The following is a 24,752-nucleotide window of genomic DNA, read 5'->3' on the forward strand; positions in this document are numbered from 1 at the left end:
TTTGCTAGCTTGCATCTTCCTCACATTTCTATCTATTAAACAAGCAAATATATAAACAATTTATATATACACACACACACATATATATATGTATATATCATCATCATCATCATCATCATCTCACATATATATATACATATATATATTGTTATATTTCGGAATGGTCATTTTGCCAGTTTAGCCAATAAATATTTAAACGTATATATATACACACATACATATTTATATATATATATATATATATATGTATATATAATTATTTATATATATTATTTGTTAATATGTTCGGTTTCAATATATCAGAGCTTTCCATACATAATGTAGGTAATCTTAGATTGTTGTCAAAATAATGTGTTTGTGTGTGAGTGTGTATTAAATATGCATGCATGCACACGCACCCTACTACAAACATTGACCCTTTTTCTACTGTTTAATTTACTGTTATACATAAATATATACCCATACACACATATGTAATATATATACATGCAAAAACATCTTACTTTGAGCACTTACTATTTAATCTCTTCCTATTCAATACCCAATTTGTATACCGCTATATGTATGTATGTAGATTTATATATGCGTGTCTGTGTAAATACATGGAAGGTGGTTGATTTATATTCATTTTTGATGAGTATTTAATATATTCCCACAAATACTACCATTAATACAATAATAACTTATATTCTTATTAAGACACTGTATTCTCTACCAATTTTTAAATTTTTTTTACAATCTTTGGTCACTAGATGCTCTCTAAATTCGTGTTCTATTTGAGAAGTGATGAGTCTTTAATTCGTATCTACACTAAAATGACCGTAACATTGATTATGACGATGATGATGATAATAATAATAATAATGTGTGTAGAATATACCTTGTAAAAACCTCAACAGTAGCTATTTTCAATAACTGCAATTAAAGAAGCTCTTTAGGATCTCCAAATCAAACAAGCTAGATTATTATTATTATTATTATTATTATATTATTATTATTATCATCATTGTTGTTATTGCTGTTGTTGATGTGGTAGTGCTGCTGCAAATGCTGCTACAACTGCTGCTGCTACTACTACTACTACTACCACCACCACTACTACTACTACTACTACTACTGCTACTACTACTACTGCTACTACTACTACTACTACCACCACTACTACTACTACTACTACTACTACTGCTACTACTACTACTGCTGCTACTACTGCTACTACCACCACTACTACTACTACTACTACTACTACTGCTACTACTACTACTGCTGCTACTACTGCTACTACTACTACTACTACTACTACTACTGCTACTACTACTACTACTACTACTACTACTGCTACTACTACTACTGCTGCTACTACTGCTACTACTACTACTGCTGCCACAAACATTAACAAGCCGTACGATAAGTGCCAGGCATGCATTGCCACACCCGGTTGATGTTGATGTTGCTGCTGCTGCTGATACTACTACTGTTAGTGATGTCACCGCCTGTGCCACCGCTGGTGCCTCCAGCTCCACCGCCACCGCTACCACCACCGTCACCACCATCGTTGCTGCTGTTGTCACTTGCCATCACTGGTTGCTTTCGGTGATCCAGTCTCTTCTTGGTGTCTGTGACGACCACAAAGGCTGGACAATCCGATATTTTTTATCAGGGCTGCTTCTCCATTACTCATTGACAAGAGAGACAAACAAAGAAAATAAGAAAAAGAAAAGAAAAAACAAAAATCATTTACGAAAAGAAAAATTTTAAAAACAAAATAGATAAATAGAGAGGTAGGATAGATAGGTGGGTGGGTGGATGGATGGATGGATGAATAGGTAGGTGGACGGGTGGGCGGACGGGTAGGTGGATGGGTGGGTGGATAGACATACAGACAGGTAGACAGATAAATAGATAGATAGACAGATAGATAGACAAATAGATATATAGGTAGGTAGGTAGGTAGGTAGGTAGGTAGGTAGATAGATAGATAGACAGATAGATAGACAGATAGATGGATAGACAGATAAATAGACAGATAGATAGAAAAATAGATAGATAGATAGATAGATGGATAGACAGATAGATAGATAGATAGATAGATAGATAGATAGATAGATAGACAGACAGACAGATATATAGGTAGGTAGGTAAGTAAGTCGGTAGGTAGGTAGATAGATAGATAGATAGATAGATTGATAAATAGCTAGATAGACAAATAGATAGATAGACAGATATATAGGTAGGTAGGTAGGTAGGTAGATAGATAGATAGATAGATAGATAGATAGATTGATAAATAGCTAGATAGACAAATAGATAGATAGACAGATATATAGGTAGGTAGGTAGATAGATATGTTTCTTTATTAGCCACACAGGGCTGCACACAGATAGAACAAATTACAAGGTAGAGCTTTTCTTTTGAAGGTTTTAAAAAAAAAAAAAAAAAAAGGAAGGGGGAGTTTCGATCAAAAGGGATCGTAAAAGGAGAGAAAGAGGACAAAAAAAGGGGGGTTAAAAAAAAAAAAAAGGGGGAGAGGAAAAAGACAGATATATAGGTAGGTAGGTAGGTAGATAGATAGATAGATAGATAGATAGATAGATAGATAGATAGATAGATAGATAGATAGATAGATAGGTAGGTAGGTAGTAGGTAGGTAGGTAGGTAGTAAGTAAGTAAGTAGGTAGGTAGGTCGGTCGGTAGATAGATAGACAGATAAATAGACAGACAGACAGATAGATAGACAGACAGATTTATAGGTAGGTAGATTGATAGATAGATCCCTGAGAGCTTCCTGTCTGATCAATTATGTAAATTAAAATATTTTGTCGTGTAATTTATATCTTTACTGTTATCCATATCACTAGAGTCGACATCATCTTCCCTTATCATCATCATCATCATGGTCATCACTACTGTTACTACCGATTTCATTACTCACAAAACGTAAAACCCACCCACCATCACCACCTCTCCTCTCTAGCCCTTGGTTATCTGGTCATCCGGCACAATATATATTATATACGTGTGTGTGTGGAGTCGTTGGTTATTGTTTATAAGGCATGGAATCTATTGAAAGATAACACAGGTCTTAAACACACCGTATTTTCCGGCATAAAAGTCTGTGCAATAATGTAGAGTAAACATTTTGCGTAAACATTCAAACATCGTCACTGTCTTTCCAAATCTTTGCTGCATTTCGCATGGAATGTTCAGTCCTGCAGGGTCGTCTTGGTGTATAAGTTGACCTACCTTTCTATATTTATTATATTTATTATTATTATTATTATTATTATTATTATTGGGCTGCAGATTTTGGTCTTAAAGCCAGGACATGTATGCCAGAAAATACGGTAAACACCATGTAAATTATTCTATCTATGCTTGTCTGAATGTTCTCTTTTATTTCCTCATTTCATGTTCATGATGATATACAGATCCTTCATCATCATCATCATTATCATCATCATCAATATAAGAAATACTGTCCCCCCCTCACCACCACCACTCCACTTCCAAATCCGAGACGAATTTTCCAGCTAATTCTTTATTGCTTCATGTTGTTGTTTAGCCTTCTCTTTTCTGGGGGGTCAGCTCCGATCCGGCAGATCTACGATCAAAGGCATTCCATTTGTCTTTTATTCCGGCATTTCGTTCATAATACAGAACCACAGTGTAATCCACGCTGTCTTTCCTTAGGGTATGTGTGTAATGATTTTAAAGGATACTCGGCTGCTATTCTTAGCATGCTGAGAAGGTGGGTTATAGACGAATTTATTAGGTGTGTGTGGGCAGTATTTATTGTAATATTTTCCCAATATTTATAGATTTCTTTTCTTACTACTACTACTACTACCACCACCACCACCTCCTTTGAATTTTTATGAAATTCTTGGTACAAGTATCTTAATCGATGTCATTTTTAGCCAATATCTCTGTTGACAGATGTGTGTGTGTGTGTGTTTGTATTCATGTGTGTATTTATGTTAGTTATTTAATTTATTTACATCCTCATACACACACACACACACTTTTAATCTTTTAATTGTATTCCAAGAGATGTGCCCCATGTGTTTGTGCATGGGTCACATCATCATCCCCCACCCACACATATAAACATGTATTAATATACACACACACAATGTAATATATATACACACACATACAAACACACACATATATACATATATATATATACACACACATATATATATACATATACATATCTATGTCTATACACACACACACATATATATATACATATACATATCTATGTCTATACACACACACACATATATATATACATATTCATATCTATGTCTATACACACACACACAAATATATATTCAAACATATAAAGGATGGCCATAATAGGGGACATCCGACTCACTAGAAAGAGCAGCCAAACTCCAAACCACTAATAGTTGTAATTCTGAAATAGAAAGATAAATAAAAACGTTTACCCTTTTCCTTTCTATACACACACACACATACACAAATATATATGTATGTATAGAATATACTTTTTCCTAAACCAAATTTCTTGATATCCTTCAAAACTTTATTTCTTTAAGCAGATCCTTAATTTAACGACTGTGTTGCCATATGTTTCCTTGGCGTTGACCATCTTCACATTCTCCCTCTCTCCTTTCTCTCTCTCTACACACACACACATCCATATCACACTTCCATCTCCTTCGCTTTCTCCCCCCCCCCCATCTGCCTCCGCCAACCTCATGCGAATGCCATTCTTATTTTGCCTATCTTCTCTTACAACCCTTTCTCTCCTCCTCCTCCTCCTCCCAGATGCTGCCGATGAGATGATGACGAATTAAGCAAACATGTGTGATAGATTACTATGTTTCTATGGTGCCTGTCATCAGGATACAAACCGCTCTATTTGCTCTGTTTTCATAACAGAAACAAGTTGAATCCCAATATCTCTCTCTCTCTCTCTCACACACATTTAACTCATAATTATAGAAATATTATATATATATATATAATATATATATATATATATATATATATATATATAATATATATATATATAAAATAATAAATATTAGGGAATAAATCCAAATTTACAGGGAAAAAAAATCAGATTTAGGATTAAATCCAATTTTATAGTAAAATATCATAAAATATTATTAGAGACAAAACCACTATTTATTAAAATTTTATGTATTGATTAAGTCTTTCCTTGTTTGTTTTGTCTCTAATAATATTTTATATATATATATATATATATTGGTAAAAAACGGTAAGATAACAAAAGAAAGAAAGAGACCTCAATATTATGTAAATAGAGGAAATTTATCTATAAAATAATATGTTACAATTACTCAATAGTCAAGATAAAACTCTGAGTTTCAGATGCCGAAGTGGAAATCCACAACACCATCTCTTCGGTTATCTGGCCATCTGAAAAAAAAAAAATATATATTTATATATATTTGGTATTTTAATGCCTAAATACAAATTTATTCATTTATTTATTTATTTGTGAAATGGTCCACCATAATCTGTGGCAGCTAATAAAAATTTGGATTAGAAAGTGATTCCAACATATGTAGGAATACCTGATCAGATATACAGCTTTCTTTTTATATTCTTTTATAGTATACTGCTATCTCATCCATTTGTGTCTTAATGTTTCAAGACTAATTAAAATTTTTAAGTGTTTATATTCAAACACCTATTTCCTTAGATTGTTCACTAAAATATAGAATCTACTGAAATATTAAAAAAATCTATGCAACACAGTTTGCTCTCCCTCTCCTCCTCTCTCTCTCTTTTTTTTCTTTTGTATAGAAACACCTTTTGTGGATCAGAGCAGTTTTATTTTTGTTTTTGCTGAAGACATGCGTCTTTCGTTTGACACAGTAACTTAGAATTATGGAAAAAGATATAACAGCTACACATGGTAGAAAATATATGTCGTTGTACCATTCCTTGGAATTTACTCTAGCTTTCTGTTTTTAGTTGAGCTAAGCTCATAATTTAGGAGTGGCTGTGTGGTAAGTAGCTTGCTTACGAACCACACGGTTCCGGGTTCAGTCCCACTGCGTGGCACCTTGGGAAAGTGTCTTCTACTATAGCCTCGGGCCGACCAAAGCCTTGTGAGTGGATTTGGTAGACAGAAACTGAAAGAAGCCTGTCGTATATATGTATATGTATATATGCGTGTGTGTGTCTGTGTTTGTCCCCCTAGCATTGCTTGACAACCGATGCTGGTGTGCTTATGTCCCCGTTACTTAGCGGTTTGGCAAAGGGGACTGATAGAATAAGTACTGGGCTTACAAAGAATAAGTCCCGGGGTCTATTTGATTGACCAAAGGCGGTGCTCCAGCATGGCCGAAGTCAAATGACTGAAACAAGTAAAAGAGTAAAAGAGAGTAAAGAGTATATATATATATATATATATATGTATATGCGACCTTATTACCATATTGAGTAGACTATTGGGTGTTGTTGAGTGTTGTTATACACCACTGGTCACAATGCACTTCTTCATGTTGTAGGTTTTGAATGATGCCGCGCCACTGATTAGGCAGGCAGGCCCACATTGCCCCTGATCAGAACATCGGTCTATTGCGGTGTTACCCATTTGCAGCTGAGGGAACTGAAGCAACGTGAAGAAAGTATTTGGCTCAAGCACAAAATGCCCAGCTGGTTTTGGAATTGAAACTGTGACCTTGCCGTTGCGAGTGCAATGCCCTAACCACTAGGCCACGTGCCTTCACATGTAAATGTGTGTGTGTGTACATATTTACGTTTGTGTTTGCTGTGGGTATTCCATGTGTTTGTGTACTTTGGAGTTCAAATTCCGCCGAGGTCGACTTTGCCTTTCATGCTTTCAGGGTCGATTAAATAAGTACCAGTTACGCACTGGGGTCGATATAATCGACTTAAATCCCCTTGTCTGTCCTTGTTTGTCCTCTCTGTGTTTAGCCCTTTGTGGGTAGTAAAGAAATAGATATTAATGTATTTATGTCTCAGTATGACTTTATATGGGCCTAAAATCTAGTGAAAAACACTTAAAAACTCTTATAAAGATTTTGCACTACATTAATGTTTGTTCAATTTTAGATTGAGATAATTAATTAAACGATTAATTAAGATCTACCTGTCACTACTTGTTTTAATGTATTTGCTAGTTTCACTCTCATTGATCTTCTCAGTACTCTCTCTCTTTTTTTTTTACTCTTTTTACTTGTTTCAGTCATTTGACTGCGGCCATGCTGGAGCACCGCCTTTAGTCGAGCAACTTGACCCCTGAACTTATTCTTTGTAAGCCTAGTACTTATTCTATCGGTCTCTTTTGCTGAACCGCTAAGTGACGGGGACGTAAACACACCAGCATCGGTTGTCAAGCAATGCTAGGGGGACAAACACAGACACACAAACATATACACACACATACATATATATATATATATATATATATATATATATATATACATATATACGTAAACACACCAGCATTGGTTGTCAAGTGATGTTGGGGGGAGGGAACTAACACAGACACACAAACATATACACACACACACACACACACATATATATATATATATATTCACATATATACGACGGGCTTCTTTCAGTTTCTGTCTACCAAATCCACTCACAAGGCTTTGGTCGGCCCGAGGCTATAGCAGAAGACACTTGCCCAAGATGCCACGCAGTGGGACTGAACCCGGAACCATGTGGTTGGTAAGCAAGCTACTTACCACACAGCCACTCCTGCGCCTACTGTTATCATTTCTCAACGGGCTTTGTCTGTTTCTTTAGTTCTCATAGCTGCTATTATTTTCCACTCTGTTTCACAAAGAGAATGTTAAATACATATTAAGTCAGTGGTTTCACCAGCTTCAATGATAGTTTGTTCCCCCCGAAGCTATGTATGTTAATATGTGGGAGCATTTAATTTTATTTTGAAACATTCTATTTTCCTTTTGCTGCTGCTGGGTAAACCAGGACTGGATGATGCCAAATATATCTTTTCCTTGTTTTCAGTCACTGGGCTGTGATTATGCTGGGGCAATGCCTTGACATGTTTAGTTGAACAAATTGACTCCAGTACTTTATCCGTTTATAAGTCTGATCTCTTTTACTCTCTCTTTTCCCTCTTTTACTTGTTTCAGTCATATGACTGCGGCCATGCTGGAGCACCGCCTTTAGTCGAGCAAATCAACCCCAGGACTTATTCTTTGTAAGCCTGGTACTTATTCTATCGGTCTTTTTTGCCGAACCGCTAAGTGACGGGGATGTAAACACACCAGCATTGGTTGTCAAGCAATGCTAGGGGGACAAACATAGACACACAAACACACACATACATATATATATATATACATATATATGACGGGCTTCTTTCAGTTTCCGTCTACCAAATCCACTCACAAGGCTTTGGTCGGCCCGAGGCTCTAGTAGAAGACACTTGCCCAAAGTGCCACGCAGTGGGACTGAACCTGGAACCATCTGGTTGGTAAGCAAGCTACTTTCCACACAGCCACCCTTGCACCTGATACTTATTCTGTCAGTCTCTTTAGCCAAACTGCTTAGTCGTGGGGGATGGAGTATAAGGAAACCAACACTGGTTGTCATTTGGTGGTGGGGGACAATCACAAACACACAAACATAGATGTATACATGCATATATATATATATAAGATAAGCTTATAGTTCCAGTTTCTTATTTCTTTACTACCCACAAGGGGCTACACACAGAGGGGACAAACAAGGACAGACAAACGGATTAAGTCGATTATATTGACCCCAGTTCGTAACTAGTACTTATTTAATTGATCCCGAAAGGATGAAAGGCAAAGTCGGGTTCAGTGAAATTTGAACTCAGAACATAGTGGCAGTCGAAATACCACTAAGCATTTTGCCCAGCGTGTTAACACTTCTGCCAGCTCATCGCCCTATAGTTTCAGTTTCTGTCTACCAAATCCACTCACAAAGCTTTGGTTGGTCTGAACTATAGCAGAAAATCTTTGCGCAAGGTGCTGCACAGAGGGAATGAACCCAGGACCACATGGTTGAGAGTGATTTTTTTTTTTTGTTCAAATATACTTAAAAGCTTAGTTTCTCTGTTTAGAAATCTCATACACAAACTTCCTAATGGATATACATCTATCAATGTCATATCACTTTTTGGTTATTGCTTGCAGATCCTCAGGTTACTACAGCATCTTGAAGAAAATTAGTTTTTGTAATGTATTTCTGAAGTACAATTTCACTTATATTAGGTGTTTCGCTCATAAACACACATATTGCCTGGTCTGAGATTTGAACCTGCGATCCCTCAACCATGAATCAGCTGCTCTAACCACTAGGCCATGTGCCTCCACTGGTGCACACCTGGCCATACCAGATCTGGTCAAACTGTCCACTCCAAGTCAGAATGGAAGACAGAGGTTAAATGATGATGATAATGATGATATACATATATATACTCATGTATAGGCAGTTTTCATTTACAGTATAAAAATGATTAAATAATTGAGGTAAACAAAAATAAATTAACCCCCATATATTAGATTCTAAATATTTTTACCGATTCAGCTACCAAACATTTATTACTTACTTCCTTTTATACCATTAAAGGTTTATAACTATTTTAAACTATTCTAAAATCACTTCACAGAAGGTAACACATATTTTTAGACAAGAAACACAATCGTTATCTTGCATGCATATATGTATGCAGTGAGCTGGCAGAAATGTTAGCACGCCGGGCGAAATGCGTAGCCATATTTCGTCTGCCGTTACATTCTGGGTTCAAATTCCGCCGAGGTCGACTTTGCCTTTCATCTTTTCAGGGTTGATAAATTAAGTACCAGTTACGCACTGGGGTCGATATAATCGACTTAATCGGTTTGTCTGTCCTTGTTTGTCCCCTCTGTATTTAGCCCCTTGTGGGTAGTAAAGAAATATGTATGTATGTGTGTGTGTGTACACCATATATGCCAGTGTGTAAAACACACCCATGAATATAAGACACATCACTAATTTCTTATGGAAAACAGGAAATCTTAATACATTTCGTCATACATTCAGCACTTGGTATCCCATTCATAAAATGCTCACACTAGGTCCTTAAGCAATTTTTTTATAACGTTTATGGATAAAAAGAAAAAGTGCATCTTAAACACTAGCATATACAGTGTATGTATATCATCATCATCATCATTTAATATTTTCCATGTTAGCAAGGCCACAGACCACACCAAGTTCTGTAGTCTGTCTTGGCTTGTTTTCTATGGTTGGATGCCATTCCTAATGCCAACCACTTCACCGACTGTACTCTCTTTACTCTTTTACTTGTTTCAGTCATTTGGCTGCGGCCATGCTGGAGCACTGCCTTTAGTCGAGCAAATCGACCCCGGGACTTATTCTTTGTAAGCCCAGTACTTATTCTATCGGACTCTTTTGCCGAACCGCTAAGTGACGGAGACGTAAACACACCAGCATTGGTTGTCAAGCAATGCTAGGGGGACAAACACAGACACACAAACACACACACACACACACACACACACACATATATATATATATATATATACACATATATACGACGGGCTTCTTTCAGTTTCCGTCTACCAAATCCACTCACAAGGCATTGGTCGGCCCGGGGCTATAGCAGAAGACACTTGCCCAAGATGCCACGCAGTGGGACTGAACCCAGAACCATGTGGTTGGTAAGCAAGCTACTTACCACACAGCCACTCCTGCGCCTATGTACTGAGTGCTTTCTATGTGGAACCAGCTCCATTGCTTTTTATGTGGCTCAACACCCAATCCAATGATTGGATTTTAGGATCTCAATTCTGTTGTGGTGGATGAATCTTTTTGGTCCTCTGTCACCTCTGTCATCTCCTTTGTAAGGCTCAGCGCTTTGAGACCAGCCTTCAGTACTCCATCCCACATCTTCCTGGGTGTTCCTCTTCCACAACCTCCCTCCACTTCAATGATTGGCACTTCTTTATGCAACTATATATATATAAAAAAAAAAATTAATAATAATAATAATAATAATAATAATTATTATAATAATAATAATAATAATAATAATAATTATAATAATAATATAATAATAATTATAATAATAATAATAATAATAATATAATAATAATTATAATAATTATAATTATAATAATAATAATAATTATAATTATAATAATAATAATAATAATAATTATAATCTCAGCATTATCGGATAATAATGCTATAACGCAGCTATTCAGCATATGTTGAGACTAAGTGTTGTTATGAAGATTGTTTAGGCAACAGATTATCCTGTTTGTCTTCTTAATGAGAAAAAAAAAAACCCACAAAATAATTAAAAGAAACAACAAATAACAAAATATGGGTTGGAATAAGAAGATTCAAATGTATTTTGTGAGAATAGTGAACACATAAAGCAAAGCCATTTATTGACCCTGTCTGTCGAACTTAGCATCATGTGCACATACTGTCTTAAAGGAAACTTATATTTATCTTTCACTCATTTCAGTCATTGAATTCTGGCCATTCTGAGGCACTGCCTTGACCCCAAGACTAGTACTTAGTCTATCGGTCTCTTTTGCCAAATTGCTAAATTATGAGGACACAAACAAACCAACAAACACTCTCAAGTGGAGTATAAACACAATCATATATATGTGTGTATACACCCACACACCCACACAACAGGCTTCTATCCTCTGTTTCTTCTTTCCGAATCCACTCACAAAGCTTTGGTCAGCTTGAGGCTATTATAGAAAAACTTGCCCAATATGCCACACAGTAGGACTGGGCCAAAAACCATGAGCTTGGGAAGCAAGCTTCTTGGTGCACAGCCACGCCTGTACCTAAGCAGTGTTCCCGATCCTTTACAGGGCTTCTGAGATTGTTGGGAGGGAGGGAGAGAGTTATCCTGAAACTGGAAACCTGGTCTAAATGCATGCAACAGAATGGAGTTCACTAAAGACATCCAGGGTGCCGAATGATGGTGTTAACCCAGGTGATGGATTAAGTCTATCACCCACGAAAGCCATGGCAAGATTTAAACTCAGAACACAAACAACGAGGATGAAGTTCACAAGGCATCCTATTCTCACACTTCCACCAATTCACTGCCTTTGATTGGTGCTGTTTTTATCAGCCCTACCCAAATGGATGAAAGGTAAAGTGTACTGGAGGCAGCGAGCTGGCAGATTCGAAAAGCTTAGCAGTATTTTGTCCATCTTTACGTTCTGAGTTCAAATTCCGCCGAGGTTGACTTTGCCTTTCATCCTTTCGGGGTCGATTAAATAAGTACCAGTTACACATTGGGGTTGATATAATCGACTTAATCCATTTGCCTGTCCTTGTTTGTCTTCTCTGTGTTTGGCCCCTTGTGGGTAGTAAAGAAATAGGTAAAGTGTACTGGATGCTTTTTACATGGCACCAGCACCCACATCAAATATTTTTACGTGGCACCTTGCTTTTAGGGTCTCGATTTTATTGTGGTGGGCAGGTCTTCCTGGGTACAGCATCATGCCACATATCTCAGTCCTCTGTCATCACTTTTGTAAAGCTCAGTGTTTTGAGAACAGCTTTCAGTATTTTGTCCCATGTCTTCCTGGGTCTTTTCCATAACTTCCCTCCTCCTTTAAGTGATGGTCACTACATTTGAACTCAGCACATAGAGACTCAGAACAAATATTGTGAGGTATTCTTTCCAATAATGCAGACAGGGGCAGCTTCTCTTGAGAAGAGAGCCTGCATGAGACATGGATCATCATAAGGTGGGTTGCACTACTAAAAATATTCAGGATAATATCTCATTAGTGAAGGCACGTTGGCTTAGTGGCTAGGATAGTCAGCTCATGATCATAAGGTTGCGAGTTCGATTCCTGGTGATGTGTTGTGTCCTTGAGCAAGACACTTTATTTCACATTGCACCAGTCCACTCAGCTGGCAAAAATGAGTAATACCTGTAATTGAAAGGGCCAGCCTTGTCACATTCTGTGTCACACTGAATCTCCCTGGGAACTACATTAAGGGTACACGTTTCTGTGGAGTGCTCAGCCACCTGCACAGCAATTTCATGACAGGTTGTTCCAATGACCGGATCAACTGGAAACCTCTTCGTTGTAACTGACAGAGTTCCAGTTTAATGTTTTATTAGGCCTCTGCCATTCAGAAAGTTCTGCAGGCCACAGGTTGTCCCGTTAGGATTCTGTCAGTTAACACTTCAAAATGATTGAGTGACACATAAAGAAAATTTGTTTTGATAATACTTTGAGTCCCTTTGCCTACTTAATGTTAAGTGGAGGCGCAATGGCCCAGTGGTTAGGGCAGCGGACTCGCGGTCATAGGATCGCGGTTTCGATTCCCAGACCGGGCGTTGTGAGTGTTTATTGAGCGAAAACACCTAAAAAAAGCTCCACGAGTCTCCGGCAGGGAATGGTGGTGATTCCTGCTGTACTCTTTCACCACAACTTTCTCTCACTCTTACTTCCTGTTTCTGTTGTACCTGTATTTCAAAGGGCCGGCCTTGTCACTCTCTGTGTCACGCTGAATATCCCCGAGAACTACGTTAAGGGTACACGTGTCTGTGGAGTGCTCAGCCACTTACATGTTAATTTCACGAGCAGGCTGTTCTGTTGATTCGGATCAACCGGAACCCTCGGTGTCGTAACCGACGGAGTGCTTCCAATAACTTAATGTTGACCAGTATGGCTTTTCTTTGGAACCTAACCTGCTTTGCTATATGCAAAGATTTCTAACACTTTAGATTGTCAATGAATTTACTATTGTTACTCTGTACAGACTGCTCCATATGATTCTGTATAGACAAAGCTCTCACTCTTCACTCTGTTTCTGTCCTCACCCCCTCTCTCTCTCTGAAATGTTGTGAAAGCAACAATCAAGATGAAGACATCAGTCCAACTATTACATCATATAAATTCCGCATCTCAGAAATTTTTTTAAAAATTGAATCGGTTACAACGAAGAGGTTTCCAGTTGATCGGATCATTGGAACAACCTGTCATGAAATTGATGTGCAGGTGGCTGAGCAGTCCACAGACATGCGTACCCTTAATGTAGTTCCCAGGGAGATTCAGCTAAAGGCACAGGAGTGGCTGTGTGGTAAGTAGCTTGCTAACCAACCACATGGTTCCAGGTTCAGTCCCACTGCGTGGCATCTTGGGCAAGTGTCTTCTGCTATAGCCCCGGGCCGACCAATGCCTTGTGAGTGGATTTGGTAGACGGAAACTGAAAGAAGCCTGTCGTGTATATACATATATATATATATGTATGTGTTTGTGTGTCTGTGTTTGTGCCCCTAGCATTGCTTGACAAGCGATGCTGGTGTGTTTATGTCCCCGTCACTTAGCGGCTTGGCAAAATGAAACTGATAGAATAAGTACTGGGCTTACAAAGAATAAGTCCCGGGGTCGATTTGCTCGATTAAAGGCGGTGCTCCAGCATGGCCGCAGTCAAACGACTGAAACAAGTAAAAGAGTAAAAGAGAGTGGTTTAGGTGGAATTTTGAATTCAAAATACATAGAGCTGGAATAGTTAACACCAGGCATCCTGATTGGTGTTCTAAAAATTCTGTCAGTCCAGTCCCGACTTTGTTAGTAGACTTTTAAAGGATGAAAAGCAAAGTTAAACTCTGCAAACTCAGAGTATAGAAAGCAGTACAAATGCACATGAAGTATTTAATCGAATGCCCTCACATGACTGACAGGCTGGTAAAAATTCATAGGCTTATATTTTATAACCACTTACATATGTACTGCTTTTAGGGATGGATTAAGACCCATAGAAACCCTAAGCATTTAAAAGATTTTGGTACTGCCATATGCAATTCAAGATATAAACGATAATAAACCATGAAATATATTTTTACTGTACAAAATGAAACAAAATCAACAGGCGCAGGAGTGGCTGTGTGGTAAGTAGCTTGCCTACCAACCACATGGTTCTGGGTTCAGTCCCACTGTGTGGCATCTTGGGCAAGTGTCTTCTGCTATAGCCTCGGGCCGACCAATGCCTTGTGAGTGGATTTGGTAGACGGAAACTGAAAGAAGCCCGTCGTATATATGTATATATATATATGTGTGTGTTTGTGTGTCTGTGTTTGTTCCTCTAGCATTGCTTGACAACAGATGCTGGTGTGTTTACGTCCCCGTCACTTAGCGGTTCGGCAAAAGAGACCGATAGAATAAGTACTGGGCTTACAAAAGAATAAGTCCCGGGGTCGATTTGCTTGGCTAAAGGCGGTGCTCCAGCATGGCCGCAGTCAAATGACTGAAACAAGTAAAAGAGTAAAAGAGAAAAGAGAGTAAGACGGAAAATAATGTTTATTTTTGTGAAATTATATTTCTGATCACATAAACCACTTCAGGTATTATTTTGTCAAGTTTAATGTGATTTCTGTTATACTTGAAACCATTTACCATTTCTGTGGTGCCCCACTTTCCTTAATGCCCTGAGCACGTGCTTATTTTGCTTAATGGTTAATCCAGCACTGACTACTTCTGTTCTTTTACTGGTTCTGGCTTCTGCATCTATCTCTCTTCTCTTCATGCCTTCTGCATTTCATTTCAACAAACCTTAAACCAAACATTTCTCTCACTACACACTCTCTAGAACTGCAGCCTTCTGAAATACCCAATAACTGCAGTAACTTCAGTAATTTGAGGGAGCCTCCTTGCGTCTTGAATAGTGTCCCCATCTCATAAAATTTAACCATATAGGCGCAGGAGTGGCTGTGTGGTAAGTAGCTTGCTAACCAACCACATGGTTCCGGGTTCAGTCCCACAGCATGGCACCTCGGGCAAGTGTCTTCTGCTATAGCCTTGGGCTGACCAAAGCCTTGTGAGTGGATTTGGTAGACGGAAACTGAAAGAAGCTCGTCGTATATATATATATATATATATATATGTATGTATATGTTTGTGTGTCTGTGTTTGTCCACCCAACATTGCTTGACAACTGATGCTGGTGTGTTTACGTCCCCGTCACATAGCAGTTCAGCAAGAGAGTACGGTAGAATAAGTACTAGGCTTACAAAGAATAAGTCCTGGGGTTGATTTGCTCGACTAAAGGCAGTGCTCCAGCAAGGCCACAGTCACAATGACTGAAACGAAAAAAAGAATAAAAGAAAATAGAAAATTATTGGTCATGATGATGATGGTGGTGGTGGTGGTGGTGATTACAATGACCGATAAGAAGGAGAAACTAAAATGTACTTACTTTGGAAATAACATAGCACTCATCGTGTACTGTTGATACTCATTAAAAATTTATAGAAGCTATCTCTCAAATGACCTACTAATATTCATATGTTTGTTTAAGTAAACATGATATTTAACATCAGCGTATATTCCTAATTACATCTGAAGACAAGTACAAAACAGAACACCAATACATACATGTGATAAGAATAGAGGATAAATATTGTATGTAAAAAAAATAAAAAAAAAATGGTTATTAATGAACTAGTCAGGAATGATTAAGAAGATTAGTATCAAAAGAGAGGAATGGTTGAGATTAGCTGACACCGTAAATCTCTCACTATGATAACAAAGAATTAATATCCCAGTGAATGATATCTTAGGATATTAGAACAAGTACTTAATATTGTAGTTTTGTATATGCTGTTTTCTGTCTGGTTATTATGTAGTTAATGTCCCTCATAATAGAGGTTCTAATCAGTACTGGGATCTTTACCTTTTGACCTACAGATTTAAAGAATAATTTTTTTGTAACTAAACACTTTCAAACTTCGGACACTGGTAGAATGTGTCATATAAAACATCTTTTACTCTTAGCGTTACTCTTTTACTCTTTTACTTGTTTCAGTCATTTGACTGCGGCCATGCTGGAGCACCGCCTTTAATCGAGCAACTCGACCCCGGGACTTATTCTTTTGTAAGCCCAGTACTTATTCTATCGGTCTCTTTTGCTGAACTGCTAAGTAACGGGGACATAAACACACCAGCATCGGTTGTCAAGCAATGCTAGGGGTACAAACACAGACACACAAACACACACACGCATATATATATATATACATATATACGACGGGCTCCTTTCAGTTTCTGTCTACCAAATCCACTCACAAGGCTTTGGTCGGCCTGAGGCTATAGTAGAAGACACTTGCCCAAGGTGCCACACAGTGGGACTGAACCCGGAGCCATGTGGTTGGTAAACAAGCTACTTGCCACACAGCCACTCCTGCGCCTATTGTTGAGAGAAGTTTATGTTTATGAAGTTATTTCGTGTTAAAGTTCTCGTATTTTGGTAATTTCAACCAATCAATGACGTGTATTCAGCTGAATAAAATTACTGCCGTTGTTTGTCAACAAGAACTTCTGGTGGTGTATATTTCGTTTGTCAATGTTATTTATGACAACCCTAAAACCCTAACCCTAAAACCAACCCTAAAACCTTAAAACCAGTACAAACGCATGAACGATGTCATAAATAACAGTGACAAATAAAAAATACACCACCGATAGTTGTTGTTGACAAACAACAGCAGTAATTTTATTCAACTGAATACACGTCATTGATTGGTTGAAATTACCGAAATACGACAACTTTAACTTGAAATAACTTCGTAAATATAAGTTTTTCTCAAAAATGCTAAGAGTAAAAGATGTTTTATATGACACATTCTACCAGAGTCCGAAGTTTGAAAGTGTTTAGTTACAAAAAATTATTTTTTAAATCTGTAGGTCCAAAGGTAAAGATACCAGTACTGTAATTAAGAAGTATAGTATATTATTTTTGCCTACTTATACTGGATACCAATCAGTTACCATTGCTGGACTCTCATGTTGATTTTGACTCTTGAGTACCCAGTTGTTTGATCAAATGGACAATCTACTCATTGAAATAACTTGCGAAGTGGCTGAGTATTCCTGAGATATTCTTTACATAATTCTCAGGTAGAATAAGCATGACACCAGTGTTCCTATGAACTCTAAATTACAGGTACATTCATCATCATCATCATCATTTAGCATCCACTTTCCATGCTAGCATGGGTTGGACGGTTCAACTGGGGTCTGGGAGGCCAGAAGGCTGCACCAGGCTCCAGTCTGATCTGGCAGTGTTTCTACAGCTGGATGCCCTTCCTAACGCCAACCACTCCGTGAGTGTAGTGGGTGCTTTTTACGTGCCACCGGCACAGGTGCCAGACGGGGCTGGCAAACGACCATGGTCGGATGGTGCTTTTTACGTGCCACTGGCACAGAGGCCAGTCGGGACGGCGCTGGCAATGACCACGATCGGATGGTTTGCTTATGTGCCACCGGCACTGGTATCACAGCTGCAATTTCCATTGATTTTGATAATTTTTTATACAGTTTGTGTAGACCCAAATTCACTCATAAAACTTGGGTTGACCCAAGGCCAATGTTAATACATTTGCCCAAAATGTTGCACAATGGTATTCAACTCAGAGCATTATAAATTGCATAGTAAACATCTTGGCCACTCAGCATCCACAGAAAGTACAATAACTCGCATGGCAAATGTTTAATTGTATATTTTGTAAAAACTAAGATATATTTTCCTATGATATGACATTGCTCCAACTTGAACTTTCACTAATTTTTAGTTTGTATCTGAACAATGATTACTTTCATGTGTAATTGTAAACTTAGTTAAGATTGATTTAGCATTCAGATTACTCTCTTTCAAATGCTATACCTCATAGCTTCAAGATTTTGATTTATTTCTTGAGTGACATTGTAGGGTAGGTATGAGAAGCCTGATATGGCCTGTTTAAATGCTAGAAGGATAGACATCCCAAAATAAATAGAAAAATAATTGGTTAATTAGAAAGTATTTATTGAAAACAATGAAAAGATGCTAGAACATTTAGTTAAAATATATTTAGCTTTTATTTCAAGAATAATAATTTTCTTTTGCAAAATAGTCCCAAGATGCTAGTTGGTTTAACTACTCCCCAGTAATAAAATTCCTATCCTTTATGAATCCAACTAACATCTCTACTTATAATGTCATTCCGTTTTCACAAGACAAAATCCAAAGATCTAGATATCTGTTATTGAAAATGTACATTAGTATGGCCTCTTCAAAAGTGTTCACTAATATCAACAAAGGAAATTAAAAATGATAAAAGATCCTTAGTGGAGGTGCAATGGCCCAGTGGTTAGGACAGCGGACTCGCGGTCTGGGAATCAAAACAGAATATGGCAAATGCCTGATGGAGGGTATTCATTTAGTTGCACGTCGCTGAATGGCTTCCAGATGATTGATATCCTGGGCAAGATAGGGGTTCCAGACCGGTGATGCAAATTCCAGGTGAGGTCTTACCATAGCTATATAAAGCCGCAGATAGATAGTTGGTAATGCTGGTGCTTCTTATCTCTTCTCCAAGTTACCATTACCACCAGCTCTTAAGGCACTCATCCACTTTTTGCAGTTTGGGTTTTTTTAATCCTGCTGGGTGCTCATACAATCTCCTCATAGATAATCCTATTGGGGGATTGGTTTAGTCGCCAACTACTCTACCATGAGCAGGTAGTACTGGATTACATGGTTACCAACAGTAGGTTTTCCATCACCTTGTGATGAAATTACTCCTGGTTTGACAATACCTCTTCACCAAACCATGAAAAAGGAAAAAAAAACCAAACAATTTTCCGGTCTGGTCATCAGAAACACTTGCTTCTGGTCATCAGAAGCTTCCTTGTGTGTATGATTTTTGATTAATGAATCATAGATCAATAGCTCTTTGCAGTAGTACCAAGAAATAAGTAGACACTAGTTATAGCATGATGGTCAGGAATAGTCTATAGATTAAGTTAATCAATAATGGTGAGACATCACTTTAACCTCAGTGATGGTACGTGACTGACCCCATCTCTCTCTCTCTCTCTCTCTCTGCTTTGCATTGTGTTAAATCAGTGCTTTTCAAACATTTTGTTGGAGCGGAACCCCAAGGAAACATTCCACTGACTCGAGGAACCCCTGTGCAATAATTTAATAGTCTTATGCACACATATCTGCACAGGAGACTTAAAAATTACTGCTGATTTTAGCAGTTTTGTAACTCCTTGCGGAACCCCTGGACTGTACTGGCGGAACCCTGGTTGAAAACTACTGTGTTAAATTGTAACAATAACTTTAGTATAAAATTCCTGCTTTTCTAAAATTATTACAAAATGAGTTTTAACCCTTTAGAATTCAGATTACTCTGTCAAATGTAATGCATATTTATTCACATTGATTCGCTTCTTTTATCTCATAGCTTTAAGATTTCAATGATGTAAATGTGTATTTTTAGAATGATCTTGTAGGGTAGGTGTGGCATGCTGGATCTGGCCAGTTTGAACATAAACCAGGCAGAATATTCGAGTTGGATGTAGCTTGTTTAAATATTTACAAAGTCAGAAAACAGCACAGTTCCCATGACTTTAGGAAACATTTTTTCACGTTGAGAGTTGCTGAAGCATGGAACAAACTGCCGGCATCAGTTGTTAGTTGTTGGAGCACTGCATCCTTCAAAACTTCCATGCTTTCTGAGATTCGCCAACACTACACCTGATTTCCTCCCCTCCATACACACACAAGCATGTATCTGACTCATGCATTGTTCGCTTTCCAGACATTTGTACATTACTGCATATACTTTATACGCACTTTCTGACAAGTTGTGGTGCACCTGAGCACTGTATACAATAATTTTATTATTATTATTATAAAATACTAAGGGTTTAAACTTCTTATGCTACATCAAATTAGAAGACTCAGTTTATTTTTGTTCTACACCTTTTATACCGACTTTAGAACCCTTCCAATTCACACTTATTTTTTTCATTCACTTTTATTTCCATGTTTCCATGAGTTTGATGAATTGTGTGTGTGTGTGTGTGTGCCCACTCACACACACACACCCACAAAACAAAACAAAACAAGAGAGATTGTTTATAAGATTTTTTGTTACATCATCTTACATGTTTCATTAAGATGAAATGATTATGAGTTACATAATGCAAATTCTAAATACAGGTTGTCACACAATATAAGGTTTAACCCTTTAGTGTTCAGACTACTCTGTTAAATGTAATATTTTTTCACTCAAATTGTTCTGAATTAATCATGCTTTATCTTATAGCTTTGGGGTTTCAATGATGTAATTGTTTATTTTTAGAATGACATTGTAGGTTAGGTGTGAGAGGCCAGATCTGGTCAGTTTGAATATAAAACATGTAGAATATCTGGGCCAGATATGGCCGGTTTGAACACTAAAGGGTTAAATTACCCTGGACAAATATAAATGTGTGTGACTCCTTTTCTATTCCTTACCTTTCAAAGTCCAATAATTCATACTTTTATTTCAATATAAATATACAATATGAAATGTAGAGGCACAATGGCCCAGTGGTTAGGGCAGCGAACTCGCGGTCGGAGGATCATGGTTTCAATTCCCAGACCGGGCGTTTTGTGTATCTATTGAGCGAAAACACCTAAAAGCTCCATGAGGCTCCAGCAGGGGGTGGTGGCGACCCCTGTTGTACTCTTTCGCCACAACTTTCTCTCACTCTCTCTTCCTGTTTCTTGAGTAATGCTGCGATGGACTGGTGTCCCGTCCAACTGGTGGGGGAACACATATGCCACAGAAATCGGGAAACCGGCTCCATGAGGCTAGCTAGGCTTGAAAAGGGTGACGTTTGTCATTTATACAATATGAATACACTGCATCATTATAGTGCAGTGTTTTTCAAACTTTATGCTGGAGCGGAACCTCCAAGGAAACATTCCACTGGCTCGAGGAATCCCTGTGCAATAATTTAATAATTTTATGCACACATATCTGCACAGGAGAATTAAAAATTACTGCCGATTTTAGCAGTTTTGTAACTTCTTGCAGAACCCCTGGACTGTACTGGCGGAACCCTAAGGTTCCGCGGAACCCTGGTTAAAAACCACTGTTATAGTGTATTGAACATATATACTACAATGCTTCATTAACAGAATTTTTTTTTCAGTTGGTTGGCATAAATCAAGGATTTTTAAAAGCTCTTGTAAAAGTAATTGTTTATTTTATGTTAGATAATAATAATGATCATCTTCACTGATTTGGTGATAATGTGTATTTACATGTATATATGTGTGTATGTCAAGCTCTACTTAACGCAGTCCTCTAACTTACCAGCTCTTGTCAAACTGCCTGACCCACACTAGCATGGAAGTAGGACAGTCAATGAGGAAAATGATACACACACATTTTCACATACATTACTCTTTTACTTGTTTCAGTCATTTGACTGCGGCCATGCTGGAGCACCGCCTTTAGTCGAGCAAATCGACCCTGGGACTTATCCTTTGTAAGCCCAGTACTTATTCTATCGGTCTCTTTTGCCGAACCGCTAAGTTACGGGGACGTAAACACACCAGCATCGGTTGTCAAGCAATGCTAGGGAGACAAACACAGACACACAAACATATACACACGCATAAATATATATATATGTACATATATACGACGGGCTTCTTTCAGTTTCCGTCTACCAAATCCACTCACAAGGCTTTGGTCGGCCCGGGGCTATAGTAGAAGACACTTGCCCAAGATGCCACGCAGTGGGACTGAACCCGGAACCATGTGGTTGGTTAGCAAGCTACTTACCACACAGCCACTCATCTATATCTTGACAATTATCTTATGCATATTAAATAATAATCTCCAGGTGACAATTATTGCTACCGTCTAAAGACACAAAAAAAACTATTAAATTAACTTTTTATTTATTTCTTGAAATGTCTAACTTTTCATCACGCATCAGGTCACTGACACAGTTCCACAGCAACTTTTTAAGTTTTCCAGTTGACTAAAATAGCTCCTTCTACAATGTAATTGCTTCAGTCTTAACCTACAGCTCCCAATCTAATCCCTTGCTAGACAAGTACAAATGGAATTATAACTATGTTGTAATAACTCGTATTTTAACTGTTGTTTTTATATAAGGGTAAAAATGCAGATGTCTAATAGAGAGTTTGTTTGTTTTGTTTTACTTGTTTCAGTCATTTGACTGTGGCCATGCTGGAGCACCACCTTTAGTCGAGCAACTCTACCCCGGAACTTATTCTTTTGTAAGCCCAGTACTTATTCTATCGGTCTCTTTTGCCGAACCGCTAAGTGACAGGGGCGTAAACACACCAGCATCGGTTGTCAAGCAATGCTAGGGGGACAAACACAGACACACAAACACACACCACACACACACACATATATATATATATACATATATACGACAGGCTTCTTTCAGTTTCCGTCTACCAAATCCACTCACAAGGCATTGGTCGGCCCGGGGCTATAGCAGAAGACACTTGCCCAAGATGCCATGCAGTGGGACTGAACCCGAAACCGTGTGGTTGGTTTGCAAGCTACTTACCTCACAGCCACTCCTGTGGATATTTTATAATCATTATTTTATATTACTTGTATATTTATATACAGGCGGCAAGCTGGCAGAAACGTTAGCGTGCCGGGCGAAATGCTTAGTGTTCTGAGTTCAAATTCCGCCGAGGTCGACTTTGCCTCTCATCCTTTCGGGGTCGATAAAGTGCCAGTTTCGTACTGGGGTCGATGTAATCGACTTAATCCCTTTGTCTGTCCTTGTTTGTTCCCTCTATGTTTAGCTCCTTGTGGGCAGTAAAGAAATATATATTACTTGTGTATCTATACATGATTATATTAATTATTTTAAAACTAATTATCTCTATGTTTTGTCATCCAGGACTTCTACTTCAGTTGTTGCCAGATAAACCAAAGAATCTGCTCGGTCTTTCTTCTAAACGAGAAGTTGTGCGACAAGTCTTTCTTTTCTCTAATCATATGTTGCTTACAAGCCGGGCATCCAATGGAAGACTGCACCTTGCCAAGGTAAGTAAAACAATTACAATAACACATAACGATAACATCAATGATTGCTATCTAAAACGATAGTGCGACTAATGTAACATATCTATTGCTCCTTACCGAATTGAAGACTTTTTGTTATTATATTCTTATATGCTTTTGATCTTGGGATTCACCCAGGCAGCCTGAGTATGATTTCCAGCAAAGGAACTAATGAAAGTTTGAGGGTGTATGATAGAATCAATAGAGCATCAGACATTTATTTTTTGGTTATAAGTTACTGTTCATTATCTTCTGATTTCAAATCTTGTCCAGTTTGACTATTTATTCTTTTGCTCTTCCGGCTTTCATAAATAAGAATGAACAAATTACTGGGTTTAGTATGATAGACAACACATTGGTGGCCTGGTGCCTATTTTGTTAACAATTACCATATCTTAATAAAGCATAGATAAATCATATGGCAGAAGTATTTGGGAACTATACTAAGTGCCCAACAGAATACAGTGTTCTTCAAAATTCTGAGCTCAGATCCCCAAAGGTCAAATTTGCCTTCCATTCTACTATTGCTTATTAAAGAAATTCCATTTATACATAGGAGTTAATTCAATTAACTATACCCTTTCCATTAAACCTTGTCCCATTGTACCAATGTAAGAAAGTATTATTATAGTCTAAACCGTTTTATAAAATATTCCATTGTTTCTTAGTTATTATCTAAGCTGATTTCCTTTGCTCTTTGAGTGACACATCCCACCGGCTTTATTCTTTATTGCTATGTCTCTTTCTTCAATTTGCATGCAATCCATCAAGATATGCATTTTGGTCATATGTCAAAATGTATGTAAATTTTACTGGATTAAAGTCCTACAAAT

General features: G+C 37.8%; 1 protein-coding gene across 6 annotated transcripts in view; it reads left to right on the forward strand.

The window, feature by feature from the left end:
- LOC115223847 (ras-specific guanine nucleotide-releasing factor 2) overlaps nt 1–24,752 on the forward strand; it is a 670,879-nt gene that overhangs the window by 550,952 nt on the left and 95,175 nt on the right. For all 6 annotated transcript variants that reach the window (XR_003882837.2, XM_029794538.2, XM_029794547.2 and 3 more), the window contains one exon: nt 23,756–23,901. Coding sequence is in view for 5 of the 6 variants with exons in the window: in XM_029794538.2 (XP_029650398.1) it covers nt 23,756–23,901 (146 nt within the window). In the remaining variant the exon portion in view is untranslated. The remainder of the gene's footprint in view (nt 1–23,755; nt 23,902–24,752) is intronic.

This window comes from Octopus sinensis, linkage group LG2 (assembly GCF_006345805.1).
Source record: "Octopus sinensis linkage group LG2, ASM634580v1, whole genome shotgun sequence".
NCBI classification, from domain to species: domain Eukaryota; kingdom Metazoa; phylum Mollusca; class Cephalopoda; order Octopoda; family Octopodidae; genus Octopus; species Octopus sinensis.